This window comes from Manis pentadactyla, chromosome 11, assembly GCF_030020395.1.
Source record: "Manis pentadactyla isolate mManPen7 chromosome 11, mManPen7.hap1, whole genome shotgun sequence".
Lineage (NCBI taxonomy): Eukaryota > Metazoa > Chordata > Mammalia > Pholidota > Manidae > Manis > Manis pentadactyla.
This window is the reverse complement of record NC_080029.1, coordinates 120,830,983-120,853,238: the sequence shown is the minus strand read 5'-3', so window position 1 is coordinate 120,853,238 and position 22,256 is coordinate 120,830,983. Positions and strand designations below refer to the sequence as shown.

General features: G+C 39.9%; 1 protein-coding gene across 3 annotated transcripts in view; it reads right to left on the bottom strand.

Moving 5' to 3' along the window:
• Positions 1 to 22,256, bottom strand: part of REC114 (REC114 meiotic recombination protein) — an 84,690-nt gene that overhangs the window by 1,555 nt on the left and 60,879 nt on the right. For 2 of the 3 annotated variants that reach the window (XM_036907773.2, XM_036907774.2), the window contains 3 exons: positions 13,259 to 13,342; positions 5,996 to 6,208; positions 1,343 to 1,429 (listed from right to left, as the gene is read on the bottom strand). In XM_036907773.2, the coding sequence (XP_036763668.2) occupies positions 1,343 to 1,429; positions 5,996 to 6,208; positions 13,259 to 13,342 (384 nt within the window). The remainder of the gene's footprint in view (positions 1 to 1,342; positions 1,430 to 5,995; positions 6,209 to 13,258; positions 13,343 to 22,256) is intronic. The other variant, XM_057488962.1, reaches the window with a different exon arrangement.

The following is a 22,256-nucleotide window of genomic DNA, read 5'->3' as shown; positions in this document are numbered from 1 at the left end:
TGCATTTTCATCTTGTTATAGTTATACCACACTTGAACCACTCAGTGTCCTGTTAGTGAACATTTACATTGTTACTATAAACAACACTGAAGAACATCCTTACATGTATGTTTGTGTAGCTGAAATGAAATTATAGGTAATAAGATATTACATTAAATTTGCTCTATATTGCTAAATTGCTTTACAAAAAGTTTTACCAACTTATCCATAGAATGACTTACCCAGAAGGTTAGAGCAAATAACTAACATATCTCAGCTCCCAGCCTGGTGCTTTTTCTTGTTTATACGTGGTTCTTCTATATTCTGTGAACTGGGCTAAGGTACGCCTTCTATACAGCAAGTGATACTTCCTGAATGAGGACGTCACACCCGGCCCTGCTCCATGAGTTTTTGTGGCACTACTGTCCTCAGTCACTTGGATTCAATTAACCTCTAACCCCAACGCAGAGAAGAGGCTACACACCGGCACTGAGGCCTACCCTGCTGCTGGACAAAGAGGGACAGAAAGGCTTTTTACACCTCGTCGTAATCTCTGAATTATTAAAAGAAATAGACACGAATTCTTAGTCTTCTTACATCTCGTTTTCTATCCTCTGCCACTTACTCTGAGTAAGTGGTAAGCCAGATGTACCACTGTTACACAGTTTAGTAGATACACTAAAAAAGTTTATCCTTGAATGTTGATGAATTCCACACAGAATTTAGTGCAAAGCATAAGCTGTGGGCCTGAGAGCCTGTTGTCAAGTGTGGCTGGGAATACCCTGGGAGGAGACAGGCCTCAAGGAGCTCCAGCGGAACAGACGTGAGTTTGAATGATTAGGTTTTACAGGAATTCTTTGATAAGAGCAAACTGCAAGGGAGGAGGGGATTCAGGAAAGCGAGTCCGCGGTCGCAGGGCCGAGTCCTCCCGGGATTCCACGCGTCCTTGGCTGAGATCTTGGCACTGAACAGTTGTCCCTACAGAAACCATCACGGATCCTGACTCCAAATTCACACTGATGTTTGTCTTGGTATAGTTTCCAAATTTCATTTCCAAAATTAAATTTAAATTCTACCTTTTATTTGTCTTTTCGGGAACATGGTGTTTAAATTCTTTATCTCACCCTTGTAAGGGCTCACACCACAGACCACCCTTCCTTTCACTCTGAGAGAACAGCTCCGCAGTGTGTGCCGTCGTGCCTAACCTTACAGCGGGTGGGTGAACCTGGCCTGCTTCTGTCGTCCCCATATTCTACAGAACTTCAGGTTACTATTCGAGAACAAGGGAGTGGACAAGAGCGACACAGCTTCTTCAGGATCACTGTTTTTCATGACAAAAAAACAACATGGAAACAGGCCCCACCTGAGCTAAGCAGGTCACTGAGGTCCTTCCTCCCGAGGCGGCCGTGCCGGCCGGTGAGCACTGCTGCTGCTCGGGGTGCTGGCGCAGCTGCAATGGAACAACCCGGTGATTAGGAGACAAGCTGAACGTAGTCATAACCACCACAGGCCATTAAAGAACTGGCAACACGTGTGTTCATGTTCAAAGAAAGTATCAGTGAGGATGGTAAAATCACTGCCGGTGTCGTCTGTCCTGGTTCAAGCTGGGCTTTTACTGGATTTAACCACAGCAAAGGTATGGGAACAGTTTCAATCTGAGGTCCTGCCCAGTACCGGGTGTTCCTTTGTGTCTGGGTACTGTCTTCAGGGGCCAGCCCAGGGGCCAGGACCATGCGGTGGTACTGGAGGGCAGTGGACATGGACACCTGGTAATCATCATTTGTGACCATCTAAAAATTATTACTCAAGAAAAATGTGTTCGTTGCAGAAAAGCAAAGTAGGAAAAAAGCCCATCATTGCAAAGTAACCATATGTTACTAAAACCTTTTTAATTCCATTTTAGACATTCTGCAGGAATAAGTTCTGCTAGAATTCCTAGGTGTCTTCATTCCTATGTGCCTGTGCTTACTATCTACTAGGTACAGGGCTGGAAAAGGGAAAGGAGCCACAAAGAGCAGGGAGAGGTGCAGCCTTCAGGAGCCTGCAGCCCTGTGAGCACCTGACAAGTAAAACGGTGACTAGAATGCAACCCGGGAGGAAATGAATTGTTCACCCCTAGTGGAGGGATGAACTGGATGGGTGAGGGGTGCTAAGCATGAACTACAGGAGTGCTGCAGATTTCATGCTACTGCAGAGAAATCTGTAACATGAGGACAGTGACCACTGGAGGAGGAGGCCCGGAGGCGTAAAAGGCTCTGAGGCTGCTTCTCCCCAAAAGCGGAATTTCCTAGAGCTGCCTGCCAGCCCCTGGCCCCACTTGCTAGCCGCATGGCTGCGGGGCTGGCTGTGTTTACGGCTGCGATGGCTCTTGCAGTGCGAGTCTCCAGGGAGGTGTGCTCACCCCAGACCTCTCCTTCACAGGAGAAACCGAGGCCCTTCCTGGAAGGTGCCTCGTCTGTCAGCAACACAGTGTGACTGCCGGCCGTCAGAGGCAGCCGGACTTTGTGTCCTGTCCCATGTGGAAGCTGGCTGCTGCTAGTCAGTAGGTATTAGAAAAGGAGCTCTGCAAGCATCAAAAACGGGGGGTGGGGAACAGACAGGGAAGGAAGAACAAAGAGAAAACTGGTCAAGAATGCAGACATCAAAATGAGCAAGAAGGGAAGGAACTCAGAAGATCGGGAGTCCGTAGGGAAGCCCCGATTCTCGGATTAGCTTCCTCACCTGTAAAAATAGAGACTCTAGTGCCTAGTGCCTCTTCCATCTCTGCTGTCTGACGCTTTACGAGGATATGTATCAGTCCGGCTCATACCATGCTCTTCAGCTGAGAGAGACATCGACCAAAAGTCATGCTCGAGCACGGTGAACAACAGCCAGGTGTGACAGACGCAACGGAGGCTAGCGGGTGGCTCCAGGAGAGGATGGTCCTCCACGCAACTGCGCAGCAACGCAAGGGCCTGGGGCCTGCACGTGGTGACTGGAATCCCTGGCTGTTTCCACTTTTGGACTTTACTAATAAAGGACAGTTCAGCTAGGAAGAGCCATCCTCTTTCCTCCCCTGCTGCTACCCTCTCTGCAGTGGGCTGGGTTGCCTTAGAAGCCCTCAGGTTGAGAAACACCTGGTTAAATGGTTAGGCCACAGTTAGCAAAATTACAAGGCTTGAGGAAAAGTAAAAACAAAATATGAGCCAGGAAGTGACTCAAGAACTTGAAATAGAAGCACATGGAATTATCTGTATTTGCAAAGAAGAGAACAACTATTTTAGACAAACAATACATAAGTATTGGGAAAAGGACACACTTGAATACAGGAGAGCAGCAAGACTAGAACTTGGCCGTAGCACCTCTGAACATGGACTCTGAGAAAAGAAGCACGACACCAGATGTGAACAGCAGCAGCTAAGAGCAAACTTGGGAATGTTTTGTCATCAGGAACACTAGAATGTTCTGAGCCACTCTGCACTCTGGGGAATTAACCCTGTGGCTTTATCTTGTCTACTCTGTCGCTGCAGATACTCCATCTTACTTTACCATGGCCCTGTGGACTTGGGTCTGAGCCTTGCTAACTGACCAGGATGCTAATCTGTTCATTGGCAAGGGAATGAAAGGGTAACAGTACTAGCAATAATAGTAACAATGGATAATGTTGTTTAGGTACTTGTCAGGCATCATACTAGGTGCTTTATATACAGCATTTCAGCCTCCCCATTTTACAGGTGAAGTTCAGTGATCTGGTGCAAGGTCATGCAGCTACTAAAAGGGCCAGGATTCAAACCTAAATTCCAAATCCTGTGGTCTCTGCACAATACCTTGCTGTCTACTCAGAACACCAAATTACAGATCGGAGGAGTGCCTGAATACAGAATCGAGAAAAGACTTGAAAGTTTTCTAGCCATGTTGGGTATATTTCTACCTAGGTTTTGGGACCAGCCTTTAGAATCAGAAAGCCAGGGCGCTCATCTGCTGTAGCCCACAGTCCTCAGTCTGCATTTGTTACCATCTATTACAACTTCATTTTATTTTTTATATTTAGATAATTGTGTAGCCTGATTAGGTTCTACCCTCATGTGCCTTCAATACCTTTATAAGGCATTGCAGACCTAGTTCTCAAATTATGGGACTTTATTTGGTTCCTCTTGCACCCCATGCACTGAATACCATAATCTGAGTCTAATAACTGGTCAATGAAACCTACAAAACAAGGAAATCTCGAAGGGGCAAAGGATCACAAGTGATAAAGCACCTTCAAATAAACCACTACATCCTGTTTGTAGGGAGGGGATTCTTAAAATAGCAGAAGCTGATGAAGCTAAATATTTGAAACTAGATCGAGGGTTTGTAAGAAGTGCAGCTTTAGCTCCTAGACATCCTCATATGGAAACAAAGGAAGGGAGAGAATTCTGAAATACAAAATCTGATTTGGCAAACTCAACACATGGAAGAGAAAATCATACAGCGCTATGTTTAAAGAAAAAGTTTATGATAAATAATGTAAATTTATGTTCATCCTAGATAAATTATGAATGACAAGAAACTTGGTGATAAAAAAAAAGAAAAAATGAATTGTTTTAGTTCAGCAAGTTTAAGGGGAACTAATAGGATGAAGTGATAGAAAGTCAGGTTTGAAAAATCAGTTCTCAAAGTGGAAAAGAGAAGGCCAGCTTGAAACGGTCATTTCCATCTCAGGAGCAGAGGCAGGTGCTTATGCTAGTTCAGCGGCCTTTGCGGCTACGCCACAGCAGTGCCAGAATACATACTTCTGGGAGAAATTCTCTAACAGTGAGTCTCAAACTTTTGATCACAAGATCCCTTTATACTCAATTACCAAGACCCTCAGACAGCTTTTGTTTGAGTTAGGTCTACCTGATATCTATATTTTGGAAATTAAGAATCTTTTAATTTAAAAACCCACATGTTAATATTAAAAACATCTTCGTGTGAAATAACTATTTCCTAAAACAAAAATGTAGTGAGTTTTGCAAATCTCTTGAATGTCTAGCTTAGTGGAAGACAGCCAGACTCCGTCTACTTCTGCATTAAATTTGCTGACACATGTTGCCTTGGTTGAAGTATATGAAGAAAACCTGCTTCACACAGAATGGACTGTGGAATGGACTTTCTATGCATGCAGAATTTTGTAGCATCACCCATTGGGCATTTGGAAATACTGGGTCACTGGGCTATACAGATTGTCCAAATGCTGAAACATTTTGTCATGTAATTATAAAACAAAATCATTTCCATTAGTAGCACTGTCAGAAAAGTCTTAGGAAGATGTGAGACTCAAGTGGCAGATACAAGTTTTCCAAGATTCTAATTTTCGCTTGAAAACCTTATTTCATAATTGTTCATAAATACCATCAGTTGTTTTCCTGATATGACAGGCTCATTTCATTCATCTGAGAAAATGTCCACCCAATACCCAACTCTGAATGACCACAGTTTGTCTGTTGTTCTTTGAAGCAACACCCGTGTTCCATGGAGAGAGGCTGGTTCCGCTCTCAACCTGGTCACGCGGGTTCTTACCTGCGAGACAGCCATCGTGCGGGTTCAGCACGCAGGCCGTACTGTTTGTTCTCACTGTGAGTGACTGGCGAGGAATATGGCAGTTTCATGCCCCTGCCTTGATTCGTCCTTGGATGATAACAGCTTTGTTCACAATGCTTTTGTCCCATTAACACAAATATCAACACAGTACAAAAGGCAAATAATGTCTTATTACAAAAATAATGTTGCATTTGTGGATCCTTGAAAAGTTTCAGGGAAGGGCCTGTGGACAAGACTTTGAGAACCACTGTTCTACAGCGACACCCAGAACACAGGTGGCACTCTCAGCTAATCTAACTTCTAGGACTATAGGTGGCTACAATGAGGATCAACCTTCAATTTAAATAAGTCACTTGACATTAGAAACCTTTGAACCTACAAACCTGACAGACTCAAAGTTGCGCTGTGATTCGGCCCCCACAGAGCATTACCTAGGCAGGGTTCTTGCCCGACCACAAGCTCGTATACTTACTGCACACGGCAGTGGGGCGCTCTGTGTGCAGCCCTCCCCTGGGCTCCCACCTGCCCTCAGTGGGCCAGTACTCGGCCTGAGTTCCTGGCTGATTGCGTCGGGCACCTGGACGGGGATGTACTGGGCCAGGTGCTGCACGCAGCTGCGGCAGTGTTCCAGCGCCTCTTCCTTTGATGCTCCACCAAACTGTACCCGGAACATGCGACTCTTGCTCTGTTTGACACATCAAAAATTATCGTCAGTAGGGGGAATGTAGTAACTACGGTGTTGTTCATGTGAAACCTGAGCATAAGATTGTGTATCAATGATACCTTAATAAAAAAAAATTGACGTCAGTGACCCCTGTCATAACTGGTGTTGTTGTGAGTGCTCCCTTTGCTCGGAGAGGAAGCAGTGTGGACAATGGAACAGGTATACTCGACTGCTAATATGGGTGTAGAAAAAGCTGGTAATTCATTTTCTTCCCCACTTTGGGAGCTGTTCCTCATACTAAATTCAAATCACACATTGCCTTTAATTTGCTGTGTAAGTTACATCCCTTGGCAAATCAGCAAATGTGGGAGAGACATAGTTAAAATTTAAAAAATTTGGCAACTACATCAAACTTATTTGATTGTAAGTTTAAAAATAGAACTAACTGTAACAGTAACAATGAACCCATTATTTTAGAAGTAGTTTTCTCTTTCTAGTCTAATACTCTGCCTAGTTTAGAGATGTCAATACAGGTGGTATACTTGGGTACCTTTGTTCAATTTCTTTGTAAAGAAATTCAGATGCTGACTTAGCACAGTGACAGTACTTTTTCATTTATTAAATACATCACACTGCTGGCTGGAAAGTATAACCACAGTTAACAATTCCTGCAAGTTCCTGTAAGCAAAAATTCCTTGATTTTTTTCTGTCCACAATTTACACAATTTAAGTTTTTAGATGAAGCCGTCAAGCAAAGCCATATACTTAGGTTGTAGAAAACTCTTGGCATTAAGCAATGGATAAGGTGTCATGTTCAGAAGAATAGACACCACTACCCCTCTACTGCCACTACTGACTTCTCTTCACTTGGTTTGTGTAACTTTTTCCCCCAAATACAAAGGTGGTCAGTTACCATTACCCTCTCCAACAATGAAAAAATATGAAAAGGATATATTCTAATATATACACACAAAAGGATATACTGTAATATACACAAATGTATATTACAGGTTTTATATATATACACACACACACACACAATTTTTTAAATGGCACTGTTTTGTGATCTAATTTTTTACTTAACAGTAAATATAAAAATAGAAGTGCTTCATTACTTTCAATAACTGAAGAGTACTCCTTTATTTAACTGGCCCCCTACAGACAAACATTGTTTCCAGTTGTTTTTCCTATTATAAACCCCAAAGCTTGATCAGCACTTTTATACATATATCTCTGTACATAAATGTACTAAAAGCAGACTTGCTTAGTCAAAAGGTGTGTGTATGTTTATACCTGATGCCATGTGCCCTGGGGCAGATAATACCAGCTTACCCCCACCAAGAGTCTGCTTATTTCCCTGCAGCCTCTAACACTGGAGATTCTTATTCTATTTAATTTTTTTAACCTGTTAGGTTAACAGATTTTTTAGAATTTCATTTCTTTGATTACAAATGAGGTTGAATGTTTTTCTTATGTTCACTGGTCAGTTGTATTTTTATGTATTGCCTATTCACTTTCTTAGTCAATTTTCTCTTGAATGAATAATCCCCAGATTATCAAGAGTCATTGAAAGCTGACCTTCCTTGAGGAAGGGAAAAGAACTGATCAGAGAACAATACGTTTGGTTTCTGCTAATTTTATGAATCTTCTTTTGTGCAACTGAGCTGATTTCTTGTTGATAATTAATTGTTTCCAACTCACCCCAGTTTAGACTATATATGAAGACATCTCTAGGAAGTACCTTTGAATTAGCTATTTCTACTGCTGATTCTGTAATTATCTAACCTTTTGAGAGAGCAATTACATTAAAAATTGTACCTCGTAGCTAGATGAAAAGCTATATGCAGAAACAGACTATTATTAAGTGTATAAGTAGGGCAGAAAAATCTCAGAGCAACTGTATAAGTTTAGAGGTACCTATAGTGAGTATATGTAAGGAGCTTGGAGAGCTACAGTTTCTTTGGAATGTAGTTCTAAGAAATGACAGGGTGTGTCGTAACGTCTGACAGCTCCCTGAACTCTTGCTCCATGTTTGCTTCTGTAAAATTCTCAGATAGAATTTGCGCTTATCATCCAAAGCCAGAAATACCACTTCAAGGCATGTGGACCAAAGATAAAACTAGGGAACATCAAGAAAACTCTGAAAATGAGTTCTATCTCCATTCCACATCCTTAGGCCATGGGGTGCCACAGTGGAAAACCTGCCACCAGGTTAACAAAAAGGACTCTTGAAAATAGGTTGAAAATATCGATGAGATTTATTTTTATGCCATAATTAAAAGTCAGAGCTCTTTGCAGTGAATGAAAAGTTTTCAAGTATATACTAAGAGCCAAGAATACCAAATATACAGTCTCTAAAATCGTCTAAGGAGATTAGCTCAGAATTACTGAATTTTAAGTTGTAGCTTACATGGTTAAATTGTTCCCACCCTACTTCAAAACAATTTCGTTATTTTTGTTGAAGTATAGTTGATATTCTGCATTATGTTGGTTTCAAGTATACAGTATAGTGATTCAGCAATTACACACATTATTAAATCCTCACCCCAATGAGCATAGTTACTATCTGTAAACACAGACATTATATAACTATTGACTAGATTCTCTCTGCTGTCCTTTCATCCCAAAACACTTAATTTCAAGTTATTACAACTAACAGAAAATTCCCTTTTACACAGACTCCTTGAAGAAACAAGTTAAACGTAAGCGCTTGTCTTTACACCTATCTTCATGCTGATAAATCAAAAGTTCTAGAGACTGAGATCTCTGAAATAAAAGGGTTTACTGAGACGTTATAGATGCTAGATGAAGGACTGAGTCCTGGGACGGGAAGTCTCTGCTTCCCCAGCAGCATGGCCCGTTCACAGAGACAACATGTCCTAAGGAAAGTCAGCTAACATGAGGCGGGGAACGTCCAGGATAGGTGGTTAGTCCATAGGGAAGACTCGTGGGTTGGTTGTTGATGATGGTCAGACACTGACCATGCGAAAGGGGGATGTGTTGGTTCTGGGGACTTTCTAGGTGATTGTTGAAGTGACGGCTTCCAGGAACGTGAAGTTTCTGGTCAGCTACAGCCCATCCTGGCTTTGACTGATTACCTTCCCTTGTCTCTGTCCCTCATTCTCTGTTCACTTAATTTAGGACATTGCAGAATTTTTATTTAACAGTGTACTCACAAGAAAATCAGGCTTCACCTTCTGGGAGGCACTGGGCCCACTGAATTCTACTCACAGGTGTGAATGGCACCTCCATACAGAGATTCTTCAGTGCAGGCACTCTAGCTGATGTAACATGGTATTGACATGTGTGGGAGATGCGTGCGGGCCCAGTTAGCACCAGGGAGGAGCGAAGCCAAGAAGATGGAGGTCTCACAAACCCACCTGGTTTTCCTTTTGGTTTTAGATTCATGATTTAGATCTGTAAGAAGTTTCCTATCAACACTAGGACTTCAACCAAAGCAGTTTTCTGAACCACAACTAGCAGTGAATTCCTCTACTGTAGAAAATGGGGGACAGTACAGAAAAGGACTGAACCAGAGAAGGGACTTCAGCCTTTTCTTTGATTCTTGGCTTTGAAACCAAGAGGGGATACTCAAAACCTAGGCCAGACAAAATCATGAAAAAACTCTTTGGTGAGTTACTAGAGGTGAAAAGTAAAGAGCACAGTGGTTTAGGTTTACTCCTTTGAGCCAAAGCCCTTCAGATATGGAATTATACGTCAATTGTTGGTCAGCCGGCCAGGACCATTTTGATCAGAATTACTGAAAACAAGGGAGCCCAACTTACAAGCAGGCAGGACTTGCGCAGTGTGCTTATTTCAGCCAGGGAAGAAAGAAATATAATCTTCACTACCCACATAATTTGTTATATTAAATTGCTATTGAATGAGTGGAATTTTTATTTCAATATACTTCTCCCAGTTTTCAATTTAAACAATGGTGTTGGTTATGTAATACTTGGTTAACAAAAAGTTATCCAAGGAAAGAAACACTAAAGAAACGCTTTGCCAGGTACAGCGAAAAGAAGAGTCTGTATGTTCAGCATTAATATATCAAGCTAATTGATCAAAGAAAAAATCATCCTCTTGGTGTCAAAAAGCTTTAGTGTCAAAAAAAATAAGCTCTTGAGAAAATTTAATATGTAATCCTGATAAAAGTATTAGTAAATAAACTCTAATGTAGATAATAACTCCTTAACATGGTAAAGAATATCCAGTCAACATCCTGAAGTGTTGTAATGCCAGAACACCACTCCCCATTCAGGTCAGCAAGACTCAGGGCGCTCGGGCGGGAGTACAGTGCCCCGGAGGCCTAGGTGAGTCAGGGAGCTGGGAACAGTGGGAAGGACAAAGGACTCAGTAAAATGATCACCGCTTGTGGATTATAAAATCCCTGTCCTAGAAATTTAAGAATTAACAAAGTATCAGAGTTAATGAAAGTTTAGTAAGGAAGCTAAATTTAAATTAGTCCAATATATATATAAATTTTTAAAAATCCAGTAATAAGAAGCTAGAAATATCTTTCACTATTCACAATAATAGTAACACAAGGTTCCAAACCTTAATTATTTTAAAAAATCTATGTATAATATGTAATATATACACAAATATAAGATATGTAACTTCACAAATTATGTATATTTCTATATAACGTGATCTCTATACATATAGTATCTAAATACTTTGAAGAGGAAATTTAGACAAAAGCAGACAGGTGATTCACAGAAGAAATGCAGATGAAATACACAAAAAATGTTACTTCTCATTAGTTTCCAAAGAAATGCAAATAAAAGGAAGAGGCTCATTTCTGCCTATCAAATTGGAAACTAGTTTTTAAATTTAAATGATATCTCCTTGGAGAGGATTTGGATAAACAAGCCTTCTTACACATTGCTAGTGCCGTAGAGACACAAGACAACCTCTCTGGAGGGCGAGTTTATAAAATAAATGTCCCTGGGTCTAGGATTTCTATTTCAAGAACCTTGTAAATAAGTCCTTACGAAAATCAAAAGGTTTTAGAATAGTGAAAAGTTGGGAATTAGTTAACTAAATCATGGTGCATCCAAGCAATAAAATACTATGTAGCCATCAAGAATCATGTTGTCGAAGATTAAGAAATGAGTTGGTATAATGTTCCTGATGTAATGTTATACATGACAAGAAATCAGAGCAAAAAGCACTCTGTATACTACAATCCTAAACTTAGAAATTATCTACATGGCAGTCCTGTTCAATCGCTATGAGCCAGTTCACACCAGAGGCAGGAAAGGCCAGACACTCATATTGCTAATCTTGGCACATGGGGATGACCACGTTACACTGTTCTGGTCCATGAGCCATAAGCAGACATCTAGGGATTGGGGGAGGTGGAGAGCCTTATAGGGAGGTTTATGCTTTCCTCATAAAAGGGACAGATGAGGCTGGGTCTTCCTTGAATGGAAATAGAATAGAGCTGCAGCAACCGTTTTGTGAATGTGAGGGAGAGGCCAAGGGAACTGCAAAGATGGTGGTGACCTTGGCACTGGAGTTGCTGAGCCAATGCTAGCAACGGCCTGTTTCTGGATTTCTTATTTAGTGAAAAATATAAGCCCCTGTATTTGGGGACCACTAGTCCTGGATTTTCTGTCATATACATCTGAACAGTACCCTCCCTGATATGATATATATGTCTAGTAAAAACTTCAAAATGTTAATAATGATTATTTTTGAGTGGTCAAATTATGGCTTTTATTTTGGCCTTTATAGTTAGAAATTTGAATAATACATAACTAGGGAAACCCAAATATCAGACATTTGGTATGGTATAAATTTTAAAAGACAAATAATTTTCATTCATCCTGACACAGTCCTGGGCTGGGAGTTGGAAGACCAGTGGGTGGCCCAGTTCTCTGAAAGCTAGTTAGAACCATGGTTAGTTATATGCTTAAGTCAAATTCAGTTTTCTTATAAATTAAATGAAAATGGGTTTCTGAATTTTTGCATATGTACCCCAGACTCCTTTAGCAGTCTGGTGAAGCCAGTAGACACCTTCTCAGAATAACATTTTTAATCACACAAAATGCATAAGATTATAAAGAAATCCAATTATACTGAATACTGTATTGTAATATTAAAACAGTAATTTGTGAACTAATAATACATGTTTCCTTATTAATGTACTCAATAAAAAGGTCTAGCAGGAATAATATCCACCAAAATTTTGAGGTAGTGATGAACATAAATGACATTTAAGACATCTGAAACAACTGTAATGTGATAGGAAAATATGTATGATTTCTATTGGTGCAAAGGTCTAATGCTGCTGTGGTCTGATGCCTTACATCCCTAATTGAAGGAGATGATAAATTTCAACTAGAGGTCAGTGAACATCCAGTGCAAGTTCATGGACCTCCTGAATTCTCTGATGACCCTTTAGTGGGCCTGTAGACCCCAGGTTAAGACACTTCTATGACATGCTCTTGAAGACCTCTTCCAACTCTCAGTCTATGAGGCCATTAAAAATTAGGATCTTTCACCTAAATTTCAATATTATCTACTCAGTGGATATCAACAGACTGGTTTTTATAGTTATATCTGAAAGAAAAATAGTCCAGTGATGAGTCTGCATATTTCTTTGATGAGGATCATTCTTTATGCTTAATATAGCTACAAAGCAAATAAGTGGCAAAATTTTCTTAGTATTAAAGAGGGGAAAATGAAAAGACATATTCAGTGAAGCATTCAAAATATAAACAGCTTTTTAACATCTAAATAGCAAGACAAATAATGATGATCCTCACCTCTTCCCAATTTGTGTTTGGGGAAAGGAGGGGTCACACAGCTCTGTTAGGCAGGTATTGACGGATCAGACAAAACCCTGGCTCTTCAGCAATGTCCTCCTAACTAGGCTCCTGCCTCTGTGCAGTCCTTGTTTCATGTTCTGTTCATAATGCAAACTTTTAAACATATGTATTCTTCCCAGCACCATTTCACTGGCAAAAAGAAGCTCCCACCCCCCTCCCTATACACATTTAGAAGATGAGAGGTGTATGATCCTTTGCTTAAAAACAGTTGGCCACACACATAGCATCTTGCCTTTATCGTCGTTCCAAACAACAGACAATCCATGCGTCTTACAATCTTCAACCAGTTCTTGCTACCAATGAGTGAAAACCCTTCCTGAAACAAAATAATTAAGCAAAATTAGCAAAAAGCAGCAGAAAGGGACAGGAATAACTGTGGCTGCTTTCCTATTAGAAAGTTGTATATTTATTCATTCTGTGACTTAGGCACAGTTGTGACTTAGTCTCAGTTTCACCAACTTCCAAGGATGATCCTTCCAGTAAGTCCTGTGTCCTAGTGTCCTAGCTTTTCCGGTGTGGTCAACATTAGTTGTCTCAGCTTGTATTCCTTTTTGTAATCTTTTCAGATTGAAAGTCAGTAAATTAAAGATAGTAAACATCCATAGTCATATTTGCTATAAAATGTATTTCTGTGCCTCAAGTATTTGCCAAAATATCAGTTTACATTCCTGAAAGCCAATGGTTTCCATTATACTAGCCTTTTTTTATTTTTTATTTTGGTATCATTAATCTACAATTACATGAGGAACATTATGTTTACTAGGCTCCCGCCTTCACCAAGTCCCCCCCACAAACCCCATTACAGTCACTGTCCATCAGTGTAGTAAGAGCTGTAGAGTCACTACTTGTCTTCTCTGTGTTGCGCAGCCCTCCCCGTGCCCCCCCCACATTATACATGCTAATCGTAAGGCCCCCTCTTCTCTTTTTTCCTATACTAGCTTTTTATCTGACACATTCCTAACTGTAGTGAGATTTCTGTTCATGAGAATCTTATTTTTAGATTCTTATGAATGGAAAAATTGAAGTAATCTGTTTTTGGATACTGAATGTTTAGCTCTTCATTTTAATCTGGAAAAAAAAAAGGCAAAGACGGCAGTAGAGGGCACACAAGTCTCAAGAGAGAGATAACGGTTGGATCCTAACGATGGAAAAGTAAGCTTTTCTGCAACTTATTAATAAAGTAAATAGAATTGGACTAATAATTATGAACACTTAAAAGCTAAGCTCTAACTATGTTGTCAGTGGATTTTCTCAGCCCATTAAAATGAAATATGTTTAGAATCCGGTAAAATGAACCCAGGGAATGATAAACTGACGGGGTGCAGACCTGCAGAGCACGTCCACCATTGCCAGGGAAGGCTGCTGGGGGGGCTGGAGAGATCTCCGGCTCTTAGAAAACAATCTTGTCACTTACCCATTTGAACCATCACAAAATATGTCTTCCTAAATCTAAATACGATAAAGGTTGCAATTTCCTGGAACTTTATGGCCCGGAGAAACTGGGTTGATTCCTTGATAGTTTCATGTCAAGAAAAAAAAAAGGCAAACCACCTGTGATTTCTTAAAACTCTCTCAGAATTAGCAAAACAAAAAACAAAACCCATGTTATGTCCCAACCATGTAGATACTGTAATTTAAAATGACAGTATATGAGGAACCTGGCACTCACACACTGCCTGTGGGAGGAACGCAAATTGGCACAGCTGTGATGGAGGGCAAGCTGACAATATCAAAATCACAAAAGCATTTACTCTTTCACCCAGCAACCTCAATCCTGGGGGTTCATATCACAGACCAACCTGCATACATAGGAAGTGACACATAGACAGGTTTAAGCATTTCTGCATTTTTAACGGTAAAATGTTGAAAACAACTCAAGTATTTATCATTAGTGGACTGGTTATATAAAGCATTGTACTGTATAGAATGGAATACGACACAATCGTAAAAAATACCATTATGCGTGTATCAGCAGTGTGCAGCAGAAAGAGAATTTGAGCCACATATACAATTTAAAATTTTCTGATAGTCATATTTAATAATTTTTTTAATGGTAAAACCTTAGTATTTTATTTAAGATAACATATCAAATAGTATTTCAACATGTAAACACTGTAAAACATTAAAATAGTATAAAAGTAAGAATGTAAACTAGATCTTGAAATTCAGTGTGTGTTTTTACACTTAACCCCACACCACATCTCAATTTGGATGCTATATTTTTAGCGGTTAAAGTGAAATGTAGTCCTGTCAAAACAATAAAGTTGATTTAATGGGAAAATATTTTACAGTGCTTCTGTTGTTAAATCTAAATTTAAAATTGATTTTTAGTTGCACCAGCCACATTTTAAGGACTCAGTAGTCACAGCCTACAGCTATCTCCTCAGACAGTCCAGTTCTGAACGTATTGACCTCTAAGGCACATCACTCAGCAAAAAGGCAAGCTACAGAACAATGTCCATAATGCACTACCTTTTGTAAAAGAAAGGGAGGAAACACATAGTGTATTTTTTAATTATTTGCCCATATTTACATTTAAAAAACGCAGAGGAATTAGTATTCTAGTGACTAATAAAAATAGTTATCTGTAGGGAGTGGGGAGTGAGCAGTGCAGATGCAGGCAGGGGCTGGAGTAAAATTTTGATCATATGTCTTTTTATATTGCTTTGGTTTGGAATCACATGACCCTCTCTAGCATGTATTTGGGAATCTTTGCAAACAAGGATACCCATTTCAATATGGCAGAAACTCAAGGAATGAGGTGGAAGGAGGATCTAAAGAAATGGTAAGTCTACAAGAACTCTTGTATTATCTTTACAACCCTTCTATAAATCCTAACTATTCCAGAATGTTTATTTTAATAGCAAAGAAATGAACCTCTGTCCAGGCCTGAGCTTGCCTCTTGCTATCACTAGTCAGTCTGGGCCGATGAGACACTGTCACTGGCTATTCCGTAGGTCTCTCCGTGCGAACTTGCCCAGACTGGAGCTCAACGGTTTTCTCCACACACACTGCCACTCCTGACGCCACGGAGCACCACACAAGCAGGCTGGTCACCCTCGTGATCAGTTGGTGTCATGTGTGGTTCCCCTTTCCTCACTCCTCCCTCAACACCAGTCAATCCCCAAGCCTTGAAGAGCCTGTCCCCAAACAGCTTTTTCATCTGACTGTTGCTGTTTACAGTGTCACTACTGCATCAGGCCATCACCAGTTCTCCCCAGAATTCCTGTACTGTCCTCTAACTGGTCCCCTTTCCTTCAGGCCCAATTCCTCAGTATATACTACGTCACTGACAGAGTAGTCTTTGTAAAACAAGTCTGATGAAGTCACTCCCTTTCCATGCCATCCTCCTGCCATCCCCTCCACCCGGCCCCTACCCCCACCGCGAGAAACACCTGCAGGATAAAGTCCAAATTCCCCAGTGCATGTAAGTCTCTAACATTTGGCTTCTGCCTTTTATGTGTGATTACGTCCTTCAACTCCCAAATATACCCTGCAGTAGAGCCATATTAAACTTCCCTGCAGTTCTGCAACTGTGCCATACTTCTCACACTTGGTTTCAGTGTACAGCTTGTTCCTGAAACGTCCTTCCTTTATCACTGATCTTTTAAAACCCAGCTTTGTCTCAACCATTCCCCACAAGGCAAAGCTGATTAACCTCTCAGAATTCTGTGCTCTCTCAGGGTGGCCTTGTACTTATCATACTGTATCATAACTAGTGACATTTCTTAGTCGCCAATTAGAATGAGGAAGAATCCCTAAGCAGAGCAAGGCAGGTTCTAGGGTGTGTCTGATTACTCTGAATCCCCAGCAACTATTAAAATGTTTAGCAAATGCTACCGCATCAGCCCCAGTAGCCACCCAGTTTAGGACTCGGTGCCAGGCTATGGGGGGCAAGCTTGTGGCCTTCCTCCCTGACACCTTATCTTAATTGAATCCCCGCTTCATGGCTTCTTCACCCATCTGTCTAAACCATTTTGCCTTACCTGTATCTTCTCTCTCTGCCTCTTCCCCCTGATTGGGGATTAATCTCTAATTTTTGCTCATCTCCCCCTAATCTCACTTGGGTCACTCTATTACATCTCCTCATAGCACTCTACTTTTTTTCCTCTCGTAACATTTACCATAGTTTGTGTGTGTTTGTAGTAATTACTTGCTTAATGTCTATTGTTTCACCAGACCATGAGCCCCGTGCAGGTAGCAGCTATGTTTATTTTACTGTTGTTCAAGATTCAGAAAGAGCTTTTTCATCCTAATGTCTTGGGAGTTGGTAAAAAAAACTGTGAAGTTCATTTTTATATTTTAGTTATCCATGTTCTGTTGCCCTTGGCCCCTTAATCATAAATAATAAGAGCAACCAAAAATACAAAAAGAAAGCCATCAAAAGAAGGGAGAAAAGGACCCAAATAAATGGATGCAGAGATTAGATGTAGACAATCTGATGTCCAAGGATGGTGGAGAAACCATCTGTGTCCTCGCTGTGACTGAGCCTGGTGCCCCTTCTGTTGGCTCTGCCACTGAGCTGGTTTCTCCAGTGCTTCAGACCAACCACTCTCAGGTCTGACTTCAGCTACCGGTTTGAACAGGCAAACCAGGAGGGCACCCTGGGGGTCAGTGGGATTTAGGCAGGTCAATCAGCTTTAAAACCATGCCAGACATGATCATAAGTGCTTTGAAGAAAACAGCATTTTACTCTTATGTAATAACTAAAATATACCTGCACCTGCTACAAATACCCCAATTCAAAGGAAAATAGCATAGGAGAATATGGTTACAAAAATAGTCTGATGACTAACCATGTGACAATCGACCCAGTCCCCAAGCCCAGGGTATCATAAGGGTTTCTTGATGGATGCGAGGTGTTTAGGTGCTACGTGATTTATTTTAAAAAAAAAAGATCCTGTCTTAAGCTTCAGAGTTGTGTTTCTGACTCACTTTCCCTGGAGCTCAGGGTTTGGGAGGTTCAAATTACACTGAAAACAGGAAACACCCTATTGTAAGGTAGCTGCTACTGAATATGAAGATAACAATGTACGGAGAGAAGCAAGCAAGCATAAGGACTGGGATTTTTAAAATAAAATTTTCAATAATTATAATCAATTGTTATTAAGCTAATAAAAAGGGAGCAAAAAGGTAGATAATAAATAATTTACAGCTGGTTTCAGGATTAGGGTTTGATCTTAGATTTGAATGTGGATATTTCCACTACATTGTGCTTGGAGAAGAAACAATTGACAGGAAGGAAGTACTCCACACGTGGCATTAAGATAAAACATCCTGTCTCAGACAGACAGCTCAAACTAACATGCCTATTCAGTTACTTTAAGAGTTATACTCTACCTGATTTATAATATATATATATAGTACAAAAAAGCTTGATCAGGTTCAGGTTTGTTTTTTTCCCTATATATATATAAACAATTTTGTTTCATGCTGAAATGCAGGCTGTTTGGAAAGCATAAGGTAGACAAAAATTAAAAACTTCAACAAAATAAGGATTACTATATTTAAAATGTTTTACATCTACAAATCGTGATATGCTGTGAAAAGTCCTAATGTATATTAAGGGTCTGTTAAGTACTGGGTTATGTGCCAGGTCCTGTGATGGTCACTAGGGGTCCAAGCTAAAGAACGCATGGCCCCTGTCCTCAGGACTGATGCTGTGGGGAAATTCAATACCCACTTAACAGTAACAATCAGTGTGGGAAGCTGCAAGTCTCCCCAGAATCACAGAAGAGGCTTTAGATTACAAAGCCCTGAGGAAATGGCCCTTGAACCAATTTTTTAAAAACTTTTGTTTTGAAATAATTGATTTATTTTTAACTTGTAATATAAATTTCCAACCATATATGAAAATAGAGAAAATAGAAAAACAGTGTGGTGAACCCCCAGGCACCATCTTCCAGTTATAATTTTCATTACATGGCCACTCATTTCACTTACAACCACACAGGATCACCCCCACTCCTACGATCGTTCTGAAGCAAACCCAGACACCTGTATTTCAGAAGGTATCTCTAAAAGCTAAGGACTCTTCTTAGAACACAACCATAAAACCACTATCATGCCTTTAAAAACGACCAATTCTTTAAAATCAAGTATCTTTGTCACTTCACATTTCTCTGATTTTTTTACACTGTTTCATTTTTCTGAATAGGGATCCAAAGAAGATCCACATTTGTGGTAACTGGTGTTCTCCCTATAAACTCCTGGTTCTTCCTTTCATCTCTTTTTCTTAACCCCCGCAATTTTTTTCTTGAAAAAAAAAAATGGGTCATTAGTCTCTAGATCAGGGATCAGCAAAACTTTTTTTCTGTGAAGGACCCAGATTTTGCAAGAGTAATCCAAGGTGGGGTGTGTGATTCCATAGGAATGTCTTCTCATCCTTTCTAATGAAGCCAGCAGCTATTGATCCTCACTGCCTAGACCCATTCATTTCATCAGTAGTGCAAAGTGATAGTTTTTTCATTTGTTGTTCACATCAATAAAGAGAAACTTAGCTTCATCAGTTATTTTGTTACTCTAGATAAAAATCTGTGGGACGCAGTCAATGCTGTGGTAAGAGGAAAGTATACTGCAATACAGGCCTAACTCAGGAAAGAACAACAATCCCATATAAGCAGTCTAAACTCACAATTAATGAAACTAGAAAAAGAACAACAAATGAGGCCCAAAGTCAGTAGGAGGAGGGACATAATAAAGATTAGAGCATAAATAAATAAAACCGAGAAGAGTAAAACAATAGAAAGAATCAATGAAAGCAAGAACTGGTTCTTCGAGAAAATAAACAAAATAGATAAACCCCTAGCCAGACTTATCAAGCAAAAAAGAAAGTCTACACACATAAACAGAAACAGAAATGAGAAAGAAAAAATCACTACAGACACTACAGAAATACAAAGAATTATTAGAGAATATTATGAAAAATTATATAGTTACAAGCTGGATAACCTAGAAGAAATGGACAACTTTCCAGAAAAATACAACCTCCCAAGGCTGACCAAGGAAGAAACAGAAAATCTGAACAGACAAATTACCAGCAATGAAATTGAACTGGTAATCAAAAAACTAAGAACAAAACCCCTGGACCAGATGGCTTCACCGCTGACTTTTATCAAACATTTAGTGAAGACCTAATACCCATCCTCCTTAAAGTTTCCAAAGAGAAGAAGAGGGAATACTTCCAAACTCATTCTATGAGGCCAGCATCACTCAAATACCAAAACCAGGCAAAGACACTACAAAAAAAGAAAATTACAGACCAACATCCCTGATAAACATAGATGCAGAAATACTTAACAAAATATTAGCAAACCGAATTCAAAGATACATCAAAAAGATCATCCATCATGACTAAGTGGAATTTATTCCAGGGATGCAAGGATGGTACAACATTCAAAAATCCATCAACATCATCCACCACATCAACAAAAAGGACAAAAACCACATGATCATCTCCATAGATGCTGAAAAGGCAAGTGACAAAATTCAACATTCATTCATGATAAAAACTCAACAAAATGGGTATAGAGGGCAAGTACCTCAACATATTAAAAGCCATATATGACAAACCCACAGCCAACATCATACTTAACAGCGAGAAGCTGAAAGCTTTGCCTTTAAGATCAGGAACAAGACAAGGATGCCCACTTTCCCTATTTCTATTCAACATAGTACTGGAGGTCCTAGCCACAGCAATCAGACAGCACAATGAAATAAAAGGCATCCAGATTGGCAAGGAAGAAGTTAAACTGTCCCTGTTTGCACATGACATGATATTGTACATAAAAAAACCCTAAAGAATCCACTCCAAAACTACTAGAACTAATATCTGAATTCAGCAAAGTTGCAGGATACAAAATTAATACCCAGAAATCTGTGGCATTCATACACTAATGATGAACTAGCAGAGAGAGAAATCAGGAAAACAATTCCATTCACAGTTGCATAAAAAAAAAAAATACCTAGGAATAAACCTAACCAAGGAAGTGAAAGACCTATACCCTGAAAACTATAAGACACTCTTAAGAGAAATTAAAGAAGATACCAATAAACGGAAACATATCCCATGCTCTTGGCTAGGAAGAATTAATATTGTCAAAATGGCCAACCTGCCAAAGGCAATCTATAGATTCAATGCAATTCCTATCAAAATAACAATAGCATTCTTCAATGAATTAGAGCAAATAGTTCTAAAATTCATATGGGACCACAAAAGACCTCAAATAGCCAAAGCAATTCTGAGAAGGAAGAATAAAGCTGGGGGCATTATGCTCCCCAACTTCAAGGTCTACTACAAAGCCACAGTAATCAAGACAATTTGGTACTGGCACAAGAACAGACCCATAGACCAATGGAAGAGACTAGAGAGCCCAGACATAAACCCAAGCATATATGGTCAATTAATATATGATAAAGGAGCCATGGATATACAATGGGGAAATGAAAGCCTCTTCAACAGCTGGTGTTGGCAAAACTGGACAGCTACATGCAAGAGAATGAAACTGGATTATTGTTTAACCCCATACACAAAAGTAAACTCCAAATGGATCAAAGACTTGAATGTAAGTCTTGAAACCATAAAACTCTTAGAGGACAACATAGGCAAACATCTCCTGAGTAAGTATGTGCAACTTCTTCCTGAATGCATCTCCTCGAGCAAGGGAAACAAAAGCAAAAATGAACTCATGGGACTACATCAAACTAAAAAGTTTCTGTACAGCAAAGGACACCATCAACAGAACAAAAAGGCATCCTACAGTATGGGAGAATATATTTGTAAATGACATATCTGACAAGAGGTTAACATCCAAATATATAAAGAACTTACACCCAAAAAGCAAATAACCCGATTAAAAAATAGGCAGAGGATATGAAGAAACAGTTCTCCAAAGAATAAATTCAGATGGCTATCAGACACATAAAAAGATGCTCCACATCACTAATCATCAGGGAAATGCAAATTAAAACCACAATGAGATATCACCTCACACCAGTAAGGATGGCCAGCATCAAAAAGACTAAGAACAACAAATGCTGGAGAGGATGCGGAGAAAGGGGAACCCTCCTACACTGCTGGTGGGAATGTTAAGCTAGTTCAACCATTGTGGAAAGCAGTATGGAGGTTCCTCAAAAAACTAAAAATAGAAACACCATTTGACCTGGGAATCCCACTCCTTGAAATTTACCCAAAGAATACAACTTCTCAGATTCAAAAAGACAGATGCACC